The 16,432-nt window shown below is 43.8% G+C and overlaps 1 protein-coding gene across 2 annotated transcripts in view; it reads right to left on the bottom strand.

The window, feature by feature from the left end:
* Positions 1-16,065, bottom strand: part of TOX3 (TOX high mobility group box family member 3) — a 74,113-nt gene extending 58,048 nt beyond the window's left edge. For both annotated transcript variants that reach the window (XM_054296331.1, XM_054296333.1), the window contains exon 1: positions 15,521-16,065. In XM_054296331.1, coding sequence (XP_054152306.1) covers positions 15,521-15,622 — 102 coding nt within the window. In that variant the 5' untranslated portion in view covers positions 15,623-16,065. The remainder of the gene's footprint in view (positions 1-15,520) is intronic.
* Between the last annotated feature and the right edge of the window lie 367 nt (positions 16,066-16,432).

Raw genomic sequence — 16,432 nt, 5'->3', positions numbered from 1 at the left:
TTAGATGAATTTCTCTAAAGAGTACTATAAAGAATAAAAACTGAATTATCATGTGGATGGAATTCTGAAGAAGAAAAGAAGAAACTCTAAAACTTTATTATAGAAGCAACAGCCAAGTCACATATATGAAAAGCTAACGGGTACCAGCGACACCTATTCCAGATTGGAGTTTCAAATAAAGTCTTTACACACTTTTTTCCACACTGTAACCACTGCCAAACCAAACTGATGGGCTCCATTTTAGAAATCCCTTACAGCAAAGTTGCATGGAGCTAAGCAAAAATTGCTTGTTTTAGGATGAGTTACTATGCATCTACAAAGGCAGGGGGATCCAGGCAGCTGCATCAAATCACCATGGCCTGACAGGTCACAGTGACCAGCTCACTGCCCCTGGAGAGCCAACTCCTCCCAGCAGAGCAGAGATGGCTATCCTGGATGGTTATCATCCCAGCAGAGCAGAGATGGTTATCCGGGATGGCTATCCTGGATGGTTATCCCAGCAGAGCAGAGATGGCTATCCTGGATGGTTATCCCAGCAGAGCAGAGATGGTTATCCGGGATGGCTATCCTGGATGGTTATCCCAGCAGAGCAGAGATGGCTATCCTGGATGGTTATCCCAGCAGAGCAGAGATGGTTATCCGGGATGGCTATCCTGGATGGTTATCCCAGCAGAGCAGGGATGGTTATCCTGGATGTGGAACAAGTGTTTCATTCTCCCACTGCAGGGCCCTGCCAAGCAGAGGCTGAGGCAGTGCCACCCTTCCAGAGCTGTTTTTCTACAACAGTGCAAGGAGCATCAAATTGATCTTTGCTGCCTATTCACCTTGTGCAGCCCCAGGAAGGAGCATCAGGAGATCTCTAATCTGAGCTCTGGTCAAAGCACAGCCACACCAAACTGAGGAACTTCTTGCTTGGGGCTTTTCCTCATTCTGGTCTTAAGAACCATCAAAGATTTCGGGCAACCTCTTCCAATACTCCGTTATCCTCAAAGTGATTTTTTCCTCTTTTCATCCAGCCTGAAATTCTCATTTCAGCTTGCGCCTGTTACCACTCAACCTCCAACCATGAACTCTTGTGCAGAGCCTGCCCCATCTCCTCACAGGTACGGGGGATGCTGCCAAGTCCCCTGAAGTCTCTCCTTCCCCAGGCTAGTCCAGCCCTGGTCCCTGAGCCCCTGCCCACACAGGGCAAGTGTGCCAGGTACTGGCCACTGTGCAGGCTCTCACTGCAGGTTTTTCTGTTTCTGTCCACCACTGGTCCTTGCTGAGATGTGCTTCCCTGCCAGCCAGACCCCAGCCTGTATTTCTCAAACCAGTACCCCAAAATCAGTGTTTGATGCATTAGGCCAAAGATAAATGCTTTGTTATGGAGCTTCAGGGGTCTGGGATGCTACAAAAGCCCCAGGTATTCCCTTTTCTAAAGTCCACTTAAGAAGAAAAATAATCTTTCTTTCAACTAGATAAAACACTTCATTACCCATTCTGATGCACAAGCATAAACAAATAAAATCCCACTGTTAGTACTTAGCAGCCAAAGTAGGAAGAATAATTACTTTGGCCAACTGAGATTTTGAAGAAAACTTCTACATCAGCTACAATCACCTGCTTTAAAGCTTACCTTTCAACTATTTCAACCTACTCTTCAAAAAAGACAAAGTTAGAATCTTATTGAAAAAAATCTACACTGGTTTTTAATCACATTTTAGTAGCACAAAATTAATATAATTGTCTTGGGACATATTAAGAATTAGCAGCAATGAAATTTGACAATAAGATTTTTGCAATTAAACTGCCTTATAACCAAGCAGCACATCTTCACACTGTATTTCAGAGCTCAGTAATTCCCACAAAATCATGCTGCAAATGCAAATAATCAGCTACCTAAACATGAGGCTACCACTGTTGAGAAGGAGCCATCTAATTCTTAAAACCTCAGAACTAGCAGATATTTACTATTGTTAAATTTTTCTGAACTTCTGAGATTAATCTGCAGGATTTTTGAGTCTGAACCACAAAACCAGTTCAGCCAAATGATCCCTTCCAAAAACTTCAGTGTGTCACATCTCCAGGGCTATGAATGAGAGGCTTTCAAAGAGATCTGAGATCTACCAGGTCTTTGTGCCACACACTTGGGCTCTCTCTGCTGGAAACAATAACTAAACTGATTCCACTCCAGCTGAAGAATTCTCAAGATACTGCATGTTGACATACAACTTCTGCAGCTTTACCCTTATTTCATGTGATTTTTCAAAGAAAAGTACTTGGATGAAGTTTCAATTTTATATACTCCAACCAGAGGACCATTTCAAGAAGCCAACAGATAATCTTTGTTTAAAATGAAGAAACACACGGCCCCATTTTTCTATCATGTAACAGGCCTGGAAAAGGACATACAGGGAACAAAATTATTACATCAATTAGAAAGATATGATGTTTATAATAATGACGGCAATAGAGGACAGTAGAAATTTCCCTAAAAGAGTAGATAAATTAGTATGCTGGGTTGTTTCTTTTTGGTGCACTGAACTAAAAATATAATTCAAATGAACACCACAGGATCCAGCACAAAGCATATTTCCTGGGAGTACTGTGTTCTCAAAACCTGAGGCAGATACCAGTTAGCAGAGCATGGAGGTGAGGAAGCAGATGATTACCTGAGGTGCACTTGCAAAACACCCACATCCAGATAAACTATCTAATGATTTAATACCACACTTCTAGAGATTGTCAAGGCTCCAGATGTGGATTGTTCCACCACCTCAGATGCTTAAAGGCCTTTCCCCTTTACTATCTACTCATCACCACCAAGGAAAAGCTCACCACTTCTGAAGGAAGGATTGAATAGTCTCTCCACATTCATTAAGAGATACAAGATAACTACCCACCATCTATAAATCTCATTTCTAATTGTTTTCCATTACATAATTAGACTTCAGACATGAATTTTCTTTACTAGCTGTTATGCAATACTCAAAGTTGTTATTAAGCGTGTAAGTAACTACCACATCTGTGGTGGCCTTGTCCAGTCTCACAGACTCCCTCTAAGACTCACAGAGTGCATAACACAAATTCAGTATCACACATTTAGGAAGGTAAAGATGAAACATAAAAGAATAACAATAAACAAGATTAAAAGTACAGCCAACCCCATGGCCTGTGTTTCACCCAAGGAGATGACATTTAGCATCAACTCTGAGCATCAACCTTAAAAGTGATTAGTGCTCCTTCCCTATGCAAGGGCTGCCTCAGCAGCTCAGCCCTCTGGAGAGAAAGGCTCTCCTCCCCTTCTCAGTCTAAACTCATGGCCAGGGTTTACACAGCCATGCTTGGAACAGCACTCTTTTCTTTCTCACCCTGCATTTTCCTTTATTACTGTTAGGCTATAGATACTGTCTCGTACATTTTCTTCTTGTAAGAAAAATAAATTCTCCAGTATAAGGCACTTATTAAAAAAAAAAAAAAAAACACCTAAACTTTTCTGCCAGACCTACAATTTTGTGTGTCAGTTCATGCTTCAGACATGAAGACTATCTACACCTTCTCCACTGAATGTAGCGTTTTCCTTCATTTTTGTTTGGTGTCTGACCCAGAGAAAACATAATAATCATTCATTTATTTAGTAAAAGCACAGACAAAACCAGTGAAACATGTTGGTTCTGGTGAGGATGAGAGGCCCAGCAGAAGAGGTGTTTCCCACCAGCCAGAGTCAGCACTGACCAACACTGCAGCCTGTCCACACATCACACAGCAGCAGCAGCATTGACTCCTTTGTCTGGCCAGCAGGTACGAAGAACTGACTTTATCCTTTTAGGAAATGAGTGGTCCAGTGCCCAAAAACCACTATTTCAAAATACACCCTGTGAGTTGAACTTTTCCCAGCAAGTTTATGAAGCTCAATTCAAAAGCAGATACAACTCTCTTGTTTAAAGAGAGTACATTCCTATGTGCAAGAACAGGATTGCACCCTTTCCTTTTGAATCCACAGAAGATTTTCTTACAAAGTAAGGATGAGAAAGAAAAAGCTGAATATGTTTTAAATCAGTTCTTACATGAAGTTCAGTTTGTCTCACTGATTGATTATTTTATTTTGAGATAAACATAAATCAGCTTCACAGGGAAAACTTCAGTAGCTGTGATCAATAAGCAACTGGCCTTGCTCTAGCATACATACTGAGATTCATCATCTAAAATCTTCTTATTTCTTACTTCTGCATTCAAAGACCCCTGGATACTTGAGTTTTGGGAAAAAAAGCTGCAGATGCAGATACAAGCTCCTTTGTTTGGGTGCCATAAACAAACTGAACCAAGAAGCAAAGATGAGCTTGGCCTCTTTCCTTTGATCAAATAAGAAGCAAAGATCAGTTCTTTAAAATCTAGGGGAAAATTTTTAATGAGAATAACAGGTATTTTTACCCCTTTCTATTCCTGCTTCTTGCCAACAAAAGAAAGAAGTTTAAGAACTCAGAGAGACTGAAAACACTTGATCCTCCAATTGTAAATATTTAGCAGTGTTCCCAAGGCACTACTCCCTCTTTGTCCCCAAGGTGTTTCACATCCCTTTTTCTATCCTTTTAAATCAACAAATGGCCATTTCCTTTGGCAACAGATAATGCAAAGACTGCTTCCTACCACAGAAGTGTGGAAGATAAAGCAAAACTCCAAGAATGAGCAAAATAAGAAGAATTGGGGGAAAAAAATCATTAAAAAGAAGAAGACCAAAGATTTCTCACTGTTAAAATTCTGTGTCAGATGGGTGGTGCATTGGTTGTACTCACTGCAGCTGCAAAGTATCAATCTGATTTCATGAGCCTGAAGGTGCAGAATAACTTTCCTCCATGGATATTGTTCCTTCTACTTTCACATTTATTTTACAAGAAAAAAGGTTACATCTGGGGGAGCAGAAAGCAAAATGTATCCTTTATACCAGGTCTCACCCACATGGAGAATAAATGAAACTCACAAGATCAACAAATGCTTTATTTAGTCTAAAAGTATATGAATAGATACTTTTACTATTATGATTTCTAGACTTTATCCTTTCATATGCATTTAAAATACTCCATTGACGTCATGGTATTTTAATGGAGTCCTTTTTGAGTCACAGAAACACTGAGAATGAGGCATAATAACAGTGTTCACCTGCAGTTAGTCATAATAAATCAAGCTTTTTATCACTGTCTCTCACTTATGCCTCATGATGGAATAACCTTAAAAGCTTCTATTTAGAAATAATTCTGCATAAACACACAAATGACAGGGAATATGATGCAGAGTGCACTATAATGGAACTCAGTTAGTTAGCAATCCAAATGCTACAAGCCATCATAAGGAGCCCCATGATCTCCAAAGAAGATCTTTGTATCCCAATGTAAATATACTGTGCAGGAGCAAAGGGCCCCTCCCCACATTTCCCAAGCACTGGAACTGTGTTAGAACTGGAGCAAACCAATACACATTGTCGGAGCTTTAAAAATGTGTGACTGTCCAAGAGTCACGTTTTCAATTTCACATTTATTAGTTGCATGTATTACAAGCAATAGCTGCCAATTTTCTTCACAAAACCCAACACAAACCTCAAAAACAAACAAACAAATAAAAAACCCCACAACAACAAAAACCAAATAAACAATCCCTTTAATATGTTATCAAGTGAAGAATCAGGATTCTTTTCTGGTATGTAAACTCTCCACCAGACTATTAACAGAAGGGCAAATTCTGAGACCTCTCTTGAAAAATTGCTATTTACTAGAGACAAGAATACAGGAGATAGGCAGCATACTCCTATGATATGTTATCACCAGCAATATATTTGTGCTGATAGAAGTCAAAGCCAATCTTCACCATCCCTACTCTCAAACACTTTCTAGCAGAGAAGACAGAAAAAGGCTGCTATCCTATCACAAGTTATTTGCCAACTAAATTTAGAAAAACAGTTTTCAACTTAAACTAGGCAAGCTATAGCTGCAGATTGAAGCAAAATAAACACAGAAGCTCACACTACTGTTCTATAGCTGTTTGTTGTGAAGAATTACAGGTAGAAGAGCAAGATTGATCTCTAGGCTGCACACTGGACACACCACACACCTGTGTATGCACAGCACCGAAGTGCTGTGTGTTTGCCTGCTTGAGTAGGTATTTCATGAAGATATTTTCCTTTCATATGATCTCTGATTAATCACTCTGAGTCATATTTAGGCCTGTCTTTCACCTAATTCAGTCTGAGCTGCACAAACACCAAGGTTCTGTCCCAGCTGTGGTGGCTCCAAGGACGTCAGGTGTTTGGTACGTGCCATCAGCCAGCCCAAGGCAGAGCCATGAGGAGATGAGAAAACCACCCAAGGAATGGCAAAGGCACCCACAAAGCTGACTGCAGGAAGGGAAAATCTCAGAACAAACCATTGTTTCCATCAGCAGGCCAGGGAGAGCAGCGGGCACTGAACCACTGCCCCGCAGCCACCGACACACAGGGATGGCTGACTCAGAGTGCTGGGGCAGACCCAGGTGAGACAACCCTGAGAACTGAGACTGAGGGCTTGTCACATCCTTGAAACCATTACAGAAGCCACACAACACCCAATGCACCTTACAACATCATCCAAGACCCCAGCACAGAGCTATTACATTAAAAGGGGCTTAGATAGAAGTATGAGAATGAAACAAAGGCACTTCTGCTCTGTCATAAACAGCAGGTAGGTCTCTATCGTGGAAGCAGTGATGCAAGCCACTGTTTAGGAAGCCTGGCTGCCCTGTGTGACATAACATCTGATTTACCACTTCACATGCTCTCCTTGGGTCTCAGCTGCACCACCACGGGAGCATAAAGATAGCTCTAAGTAGGATTTAAAAACGTCAGGAGGAATGGACAGCAGAAGCATCTGTTAGATCCTTTTATTTAACAATATCCTGAAATTGCAAATTATTTGGAAGGACAAAATAAATTGATACAAATGACTTCATCTTACCATTTGCAACACAGCAATTGGACACCCATAAAACCACAGAGAAAGTCACATAGGCATAAACATATTATTTACTCTCATGATTGCTTTGTAGTGCAAATCTATACTAAGCTCTTGCGTTTGCACCTCACAGTGTATTTACATCTATGGTCCAGTGTAGTTTTGAGATCAGTCTTGTTTTTACTAAAAGTTCTGCTGTGAAAAAGAGCAGAGAATGCATCGTAAAACTCTGGGCGTTTTACCACATGTATAGAATAGGCTTTTTTAAAATACTACATATTTCAAACTGTATCACGCAAAACAACAGGAGAAAAAAGAACCATGTTGGGTTGTGGTAGGAAACCACAGCTACCAAGTTTTTTGCTACAAAAGATCAATAGCACAATAGCCCCATATTTACATGGCCACCACCTATTATAGTCATCATTTCAGCCATGTGCTTTTCAGGAAACCACAAAAGTAACAGCACTAACCTATTAAAGCAAACAAAATGATTATTTTTCCTTGCCTAATAAAATTCTTATTTATTTAAAGAATGTAAATAGAGGACTGTTAATCCTCTATCAGGTAAACAGTTTACTGATAAAAGTATAGTTTAACAAAAGCATTTTATTAATAACAAATTTTATTATTAATAAGTACTGAAATACAGTATCTCCAACCATTCACAAATTCAACTATTTGTGTAAGCCTTACAATCATGAAGAGAGTAGCATAAAAAGAACGGCAGATAAATATGATCTGCTCTGAAAATAAGCTACTCCAACATTCAGCAATTGATTTTTGCATGGTTTTAACACCATTTTCTTATCAAAATTAGACAGTTAATCAATACTGAGGTGTTTAAGTATGTCCTGAACCTACAAACCTTTATATAATTCAGTGACTTTGAATACAGGCATTGTCCCATTGGGACAGAAAGGATGATTCATAAAGCTCATGTTGTTTCCTTGCAAAAAATGCACAAAAACCCCACAACAAAAACAAAAAAAACCTGAAACAAACAAAGCCCCACCCCAAAACAAAAAAAAAAAAAAAAAAGACTTTATTTACTTGGATGTCTAAAGCTATTTAGATCTTAAGTCCCCATCTAATTTCTCTCATATTAACTGCTCAGAGAATTACAATACTAACTATAACCACTTGGAATGCCAAACACAGCAGAGTTTCTCTTGACAAAATTTCTTAAGGAAATCAAAGGGAGAGATGAAGACACCTCGCCTCAAGTGATCTCAGCCATCTGCACATAGACTTCATTTTCCACAAATCCTACCATGCTGGTAATTTTATGGATTTCCAACCTTTTGTTAGGTTCTCCAGTTGATCAGAACTCTTCAGAATATTCACAGTAGAGAAGGAAAATTCAATGCAAATGTATCTGTCTGAGAATTTGCTGCTTTAACACAATGATTTGACATAGCCATCACTTACATACGTGGTAAAGCAGAGCAGGGAAGGGAGGAGATCCCTGTGCTGGTGCCTCTGCAGCTCTCACCCCAGCCAGCAGCACCTCTGATCCCTTATTTCAGAGGTTACCAGTCCAAGTCCTGCCATCTCACCCCAAAACACCCTTTGTTTTTAACCTATGACACAACCCCACTGTTTTCCACGTTATTCTCAGCTCTCACAAGTCTTTGGCCAGAAACAATAACACGTGGCTCTGTGACCCAGACAGTGAGAAGGGCTGTTACTTTAAAACAGCGAAAATAAAACATTGAATGGATAAAAATTTCTCCCATGAAATACAAGGTCAGGCCTGATTTAATGAACATGGAAGTAAGGGGAAAATGCTCACACTGATGGGTCTTCTATGGATGTAAAAACCACTTTGGTACAAGGGATACTTTCAACTTACATTTTTTGAGAATGGATTGCTTTTCTTTTTCTCTTGATATGGAGCTTTTCAACCAAATGTGGCTGCTGGGCAAACTGGTTGTGCAGGAATAAACAGCAAACACTGATGCCAAGAGCTGGAACATGAACTATACAAACAAACTGAAAACTAGATGAACTGTTTGCTTAAAGCAGTTTTCAATTATAAACTAACATTGTCTATTTTCAGTAGCACACCTTTGCCAACACAACTCAGTCTGCAGCACAGGTCAATCATACTTTCAGCATTCTGCACATAAGACTCAGTTATTTTTAATGTGATGAAAACAATATTTTCAGTTAATCTGCCCATTACCATGAAGTGAATGAAGAAGTTCATGAAAACATCTGTTTGGATATTCAAGGTTACCCATGGCAGAAGCAGCTGTGTAATGACAGTCTCCCCTTTTGATTTTAATATTTCAGCTGCCCTGTAATGCCTGTGATTTTGAATACATTGTTTCAGGTATAAACACAGAGAACACATTCAAAACAGGATTTGGACTGTTTTGACACATGCTAACATCAGTGGAAAAGATGTGAAATAGAAATCTTGTTACAAAAATAAAAAATGAATAACATGGCAGCAAGCATGATCTCATCTAAGTCTTCATCTGAACAGAGCACAGAGGCAAAGACCAGAAGGCTCTTGTGTGACATTGTTATCTAAAGTCCTGATTAGATTTTCACCTCAGAGTTCTCAATTTTGGTAGCAATCATCACAAAGATACTGTGGTGACTGGCACTCTATAAATACATCACACAGACAGGTAACAGTACAGAACACAGCTATCAGATAAGAGTGTGAAGCATTTGAAAATTCAACCCTACCATTAGGTCTGTATAACAGTACTCAATTTTACAGCAGTGGAAAAGTGATTACAGATAAAGAGGTAGGATTAGTGCTGTACAAATTCTTCTCCTCTTAAATTTGATCATCGTTCAGTAGCATTACTTAGGTTTTTAAGGAGTATCAGAATTCAACAAATACACAGGCATGTATTAACTGTAAATTTAATAAAAGCTGCAGCACAAACCACAGGTCACAGTTTGACTGGCCTTGCTTTGTCAGACACTGCACAAAACTGCAACAAATGAATCACACAACTGAGAGCCTCTCCTGAGTATCTGCCAAAGAACAGAGGCTGATATTTCCTCTGCTTCTATTTTAGATTTTATTATAAATTTGTAATAACTCATTATAAGGTTAGGCTGGACTGGGGACCTGTCTGTGAAGTACAAGGTAGTGTACTATGGGAGGAACTCTGGGACTGTGGTTCTTGTCATCCCAGTGGATTTGGTCAATGGGAATGAGGTTCTTGTCATCCCAGTGGATTTGGTCAATGTTTCCTCACTCCAGGTGTAAAGTGGAGCTCCATGTCCATGGCACACACACCCCAGAGTTGTGATTGCTACAAAACATCACTGTTTTAAAAACTCCACCCACTAATGATTTCCATACATATCTTAAGTACTCTAAGTATCTCCTAAGCATTGCATTCAAACTCTTCATGTATTACTGTATTACTGCAAGCATCTCACTGATCTGGCCATAACCCACTGTAATGAAAACACCTAAAAAATATTTCTAAAAACTGACTTCTACAAAGTATATTTTTTTATACAATCAACTCTCAACCAGAAAATGGTACATTCACTATAGCAGCTGCATTATGTGAGCAACAGAACTGTACACTGCACAATCCAGTCAGTGTCCCCATTACAGGTGTTCATTCTGAGCACCTCAAGCTCTTGCCCAGCTGTGGCACACAGGGGTTTCCTGTTTCACAGCCAGCTCTCAGCTATGGTAGAAAACCTCGGGGGTGACTCTGCCTGCAAGGCAGCATAATGCAAGGTGGGGTGATGATGCAATTGTAATTTTCATTCTGGTGGACATAGTCATATGACCATTTCACTTCCTCTTCCAGGGACTAGGAATTATATATCCAACAATTTTAGTGCTGGACTGGACAGACAAATATTTTGGGAATTTTTTTGCTCCCTAGCAGTAGTTGCCTACACAGTCCTGAGGTTTTGAGATATCCAAGGCAGAAGCTGGCTGTTCTGGGAAAGAAGCAGTTGAGCACACTTGCCATGTGTGCCAGATGATCAGTGGAAAGTACTGGTGATAAAATATCATTTACTGAGTTGACACTGAACAGAAAGTTCCCAATCCCCTACCTAAGCTGTCTCCAACACGACCTGTATTTGCGTTTGTGCTACACACCTCTCGTTTTTGGGAGCTGCCTGGTGCTTTGTGGCCCTCTGCCACCAGCTGGGGCCACCTCTGCCAGGGTCAGGCTGTGGACACACACCCACAGGAGCTCAGCACAGAGCAGCAGAGCAGAGCCCAGATGTAAACAGGCACATGTGCAGGGCAGCTGATGGGTGAGCATGGAGCTTTCCATCTTAGCAACATACATGCACCCATTGTCTCCCACCATCTGCTGCAGAAGAGGAAAACCTATGCATATAGAGCCACACCAAATTTGCAAGAAGAGTAGTTTTAAATTATTTGCATAGCTGTAATCCACTTTTTCCTAACAACACTCTAATAAGAATGACTTAGAGCCCCAGTTTAGCTGCTACTAAACTACTGCTGTCTTTGCTTTACCTCTGGAAGAACAAGATAAACTTCCTGAGCTTCCTTTGTAAAATGAAAAATATTTCAGCCAAAAACATCAAGCTCTGACAATCTCATATGTATGGTAGTGCCTAAATTAAGGTATGTGTGTTTGAAATTTGTATCCTTCAAGGACAATCTGTGTAGTAGAGATAAACGTTATAAAATGCAGGCAGCTAAATAATGAAGTAAGGATTCTGGAATTTAATATGATAACTCAAGCACTGAGCTGTATGTATTTAGGTTTTGGAGTTTTCACTTTTTCCAAATGGCATTATAAGAATTACAGCTCCTTAAAAAAAAAAAAAAACAAACCAAAAAACCCCCAAAAACACATGTATATGCCAGGATGAATACTAGTTTCCTAAATATTTTTAGTACAAGACATATAATTTACTCAATAAGTGAAAAAGTTTGTTTAGAAAAGCTACTCAACTGTACTGAATGTCCAAAATCATTCTCCATCTGCAGAACCATAAAAGGGCTCAAAACAGAAGCAGAATGTTTTACAACAGCTGGTCTCTTTCAACTTTCTGTAATTTTTATAGCTCCTTTTTGGTGAATTTTTTTTTAGTATACTGCAGCAGGATTCTTCTAGAAGCAGGCAAACCATGGTTTCACTTGTGCAATTCCATGGAGCAGAAGTGGATCCCTGTTATCCTGAACCAGGCACACACATGCAGGGTCAAGTAATGCACTCTCACATCAGGGCTGAAAACTTATCAAATGTGGCCCTGATCCAGCAAAGCACTTAAGCACATGCTTTACTTTAAACATGTAAGTAATCCTATTAGAGCAAATGAGATTCAGCATAAACCACTGGACTGAATCTCAGAATACCTTGGTGGTGGCCCTGATTATGGCAGTGACAGACTGGGTAACCTTGGACAAATCACTGCACTTCTGTGCCCCCGTTTCCTCTTCTGCCCTCTCCATGTGCATGCCATGCTGCACCACCTCCTCAAAAGAGTCCCAATGGATCTCCCAGAAACTGCTGCACTGCCAAGGGTGGCAGGGATGTGGATGTACACCAGTCCATTTCAAACACCTGTCTTGCACTCAAGGCTGACTCTTCGCCAAAACTCCCCAAGATGACATCCCTCACCCCTAGGTCTTCTTATCCCTCACCCTCAGGTCTTCTTATCCAGTCCTGAGCACCAATTTCAAAGCACAACGTTGCACTTAGAAAGCAGCTGGGGTGGAATCCAGCCAAGGCTATCTGCACAAGGCCAGCACAGCTCCTCAGCAGGCCTGGCTCCAAACCCAGGGCTCAGGATTCAGCTCCCCTCCCACCCCTGACCCCTCCTCACAGGGCACCCTGAGATCCCAAGTGCTGCCTGGGGGTTCACGGGTCAGTCTGCCACATTCCTGCCAGTGCTGCATCCACTGAAGGACAAAAACCCTGCAGGCCTGGGAAATCCTGTTTAAAGCAGGCAGGTGGAAGGCAGCATTGTCTCACAGGGTGCAGTGTATTTGCACTAAAAGGTTTTTAATTTGGTATTTTTAGACACTATGATGCAAGGTACAATTTTCCACAGGCAGGCCATATGCCATCAACTCTGTGTCTTAATGATCTTGAGAATATTTTCACATAAATAATTCTGCTTTTGCACATACATACAACCACCTAGTCTGTTTACTCTTGCCATCACGCTGCTTCCCAGCAGTTGTCACAGGCAATGTCACTGTCACAAGGAGAATATGGATTCAGCTCCTAACAATGAAGCAGGCATGGATGAGTGGGCAGGACACTCAAATGAGTTTCAGAAAGACTTGAGGTGAAATACTGTCCCTAGTGAAATCAATAGCAGTTCTCACATTTACTTCAGCACAGTAAATATTTCAGCCCTTTTTTTCAGTGCCTTCTGGTCATCTCAGTACCTAACAGAACAATCATTTATTTTCCTTAGAAACACAGGGAAAAGGACAGAAGACAAGGAAAGCAAGGCAGGGAGGCAAGATATCAAAACAGATGTACTCTCTTTATCAGAATAATTAAAAACCCCACAAATTTACAATGACTCCTATAACTGCAGATTATAAACAATGCAGAAAATGAGATTAGATTAACACAGTCAGGCCCATCCTTTCTAGGAACTCATTCACAAATTCTTCTTCTGTCCTTGAAACACCTGTACACCACGTTGCTGTTTTGCCAGCTGAGCCAATGAAGAGCTCACAGCAACAGCAACATAATTCTGCGTGTGTCAGCCCGCTTCAGATCGGGCCTTCTGCATACAAAGATATCTATTATAAGGCACAAGCATCATGAGCTGTACTCTGTTAATTAAAATATTTTCTGCTGCAGACTGGAAGCCTGGCCTACGAGGTACTTGCCAAAATTATGTTCAGGAGCACAGCAACTGAAATGTGTTTCTGAATAGGCCAAAAGTTAGTTACTTTTGACTTTTTCTGAATGCACACTCTGTTCTCTTTGTACAACGATGGGAATACAGTTAAAAGGTTATATGTAACTGTGCACTAGCAGCAAGCTAATGGACACGAGAAACTACCGAATTCAGAAGATATTAAAAATTTTGGACGTCCAAAGAAATGCAGAAAGAGCCTACAGAGTAACCTGCACCTGAGCTTGAATTGAGCGCACGCCTTGCACAACACAGCAAAGTCACAGAACAAGTGAAATTTACAGTAAACACGCCGGCTGCCAGCAAGCGCTGCAAGTTTCCAAAATTAGCCGGCTTATCGGCCAGCAGCGGACATTTACGAGGCATTTCGGAGCTCCCGGAGCCCTCGGCAGCGCTCAGAGCTGGGGCTGACATTTATTCCATCCCCGCCTCACGCCCTGCGCGCTCCGCTCCGCGCTAACAAAGCGCACAGCGCGGGCGCATGCGCGGACCCCGCGGCCGGACAGACAGCTGGACACGGGCCGGACAGCTGGACACGGGCCGGACACCGCGCCCCGCCCGCCCGAGGCCAGCAGCAGCGGCCCCGGTGGACATCAGCCCGCGGAGCGACACCCACGGCATCCAGCCAGCGCGACTGCTCCGGGAGAAAGTTTTCTCCGGCTTCTGAGTCTATTTGAACGCCACGTTACTTCTCTCTCTGAATTTCAGCAAAGTTTGTCTCTTCGTTTTGAAAAAAAACCCCAGGATTTAACGCAAGTTCAGGCTTCATGCAGCACCCTCCTTTTCCCCAGCATCTCATACAGCGCCTCACAAAAGGCCCCAGAGGTTGGACAAACATAGCACCAGGAAAAACACAGCGTGAAAGGGATCTTTATGTGCATGTGTGAGGGCCCAGTGCTAATAGCTCAATGTGCTATTGACACATCACAGTGCAAACAGCTAAGGCTTTTTCAAAATAGCGTGAGTCACAGTGTCATTCTCAACTTTGGGTAATTTGTGGTAAATCATCCCCGTATTATTAAAACATATTTCTGTAAATGAAGGTAAGACACTGGGAGATGACTATTGCTTCTAAGGTTTACTCCAAACACTGCACATGCCGCAGAGGTGTGAATAGACAGAAGTGGTACTGCAACTTCTGTGACAGCCCTCGCCAAAGCGGAGAGCTAGTTACCCTCCTGTACCAGCAGCTGATGCACTTTTGGATAATCCTCCCGTTCGGATAATCCTCTAGTTAGGAACCGGCCGTAAAGAGCTGTGCTGAGCCGAGAGAACAGAGCACAGGGAAGCTCCGTGCTCTCCTCCCAGGGCCGTCCGAGCCCACCGCGCTCTGCCCGACCCGCCGGGAGCCGCCCGGGGAAAGTTCGGCAAGTGCCGAGCCCAGCGCGAACGCTGCGCGCCCGGGACGCGCCTTTGTTCGCCGGCCACGGGGAGCAGCATCGCCTCCCCAAGCTCCTCCCGGCTGTCTGCCGCTCGCACCCACTGAACAGCCCGAGCACCGGCCCGAGGGCAGGTTCTCCGGGGCGAGCCCCGCGCCCGGCCCCGCCGAACGCAACTTTGCGGGGCTGCGCATCCCCCGGCCCCGCGGAGAGCGGCGGGCGCACCGCCCCCGGCTCCGCGCATCCCCCAGCCCCGAGCCTCCCGCCCCGACGGAGCCCCGGGCAGCAGCACGAGGAATTAAAACCCGCGGGAATAATCACCTTGTTGTAGTTGTAGTAACCCAAACACTGGGCAAAGTCCAGGTTGGAGGGGTCTCCGGGGAGCGCGCTGCCCGCCGCAGCCGGGTAAAATCTTACATCCATGCTGGAGATTTGGTCCACTTGGAGAGACCGCCGGGAGGTTTAATAGATCCACCTTCAAGTGCCTTCCCCGGGGCAGGGGCACGGGCGAACCGCCGAGGGAGCGCAGCTGCGGGGCGCCGAGCCTGCCCGAGAGCGGGGACCGGGGGGCGGCGGGGACAGCGGGGGAAGAGGCGGCGGAAAAGTGCAGGTAAACAAGGAGGAGAAGAGAGCAGGATGAGAGGAGAGGTGGGCAGCGGACCCCAGGTGGCTGGATGCCCGTCCACCTCGGCGGGAGGAGGGGAGGGGAGGGAAGGAGGGAGGGCAGGGGAGAGGGAAGGAGGGAGGGAGGGCTGTTGTTTTTTAAAAGCTCAGTGCCAAGCCACAGGCTTTGCCTCCGCATTCAGGAGCAGCTGCCGTACACAAAGGAGCCACGCGCCCGGCGCGGACGGACTGACGGACGGAGCGGCCGCCCGACAAAGGCGGGGGCACCGTCAGCGCCGGCGGAGCGGGGCACGGCGGGGCCGCGGCCGCCCCGCGCTGCCGGGCAGGGGGCGCCTACCCCGGGCTCGGTGCAACAGGGCTGCGCTGGGCGGGCGCTGCGGGGCCAAGTGCCGAGCGAGCGGCGCCGCGCTGGCAGCGCTCCCGGCCCGCGCCCCTCCCCGCCCCGCCCGCCGCCGCTCCCCCGCCCGGGCCGTGCCCATGGCTGTCCTCGCTCCCGGAAGGGTCCAGGTGAGTAACTTTCACCGCTTCCACCAGCTTTCCGCCCTTTTTTTGGTGGGGGGGGATAATGCACTTTTATCGATTCACACCGCTGCCTTGCTGCGTCAGGTT

This window comes from Melozone crissalis, unplaced genomic scaffold, assembly GCF_028551555.1.
Source record: "Melozone crissalis strain CALT ecotype California unplaced genomic scaffold, PUWL_Pcris_2 ptg000007l_1, whole genome shotgun sequence".
NCBI lineage: Eukaryota > Metazoa > Chordata > Aves > Passeriformes > Passerellidae > Melozone > Melozone crissalis.
Note: the sequence above shows the minus strand (reverse complement) of the source record. Positions and strands in the feature narration are given on the sequence as shown.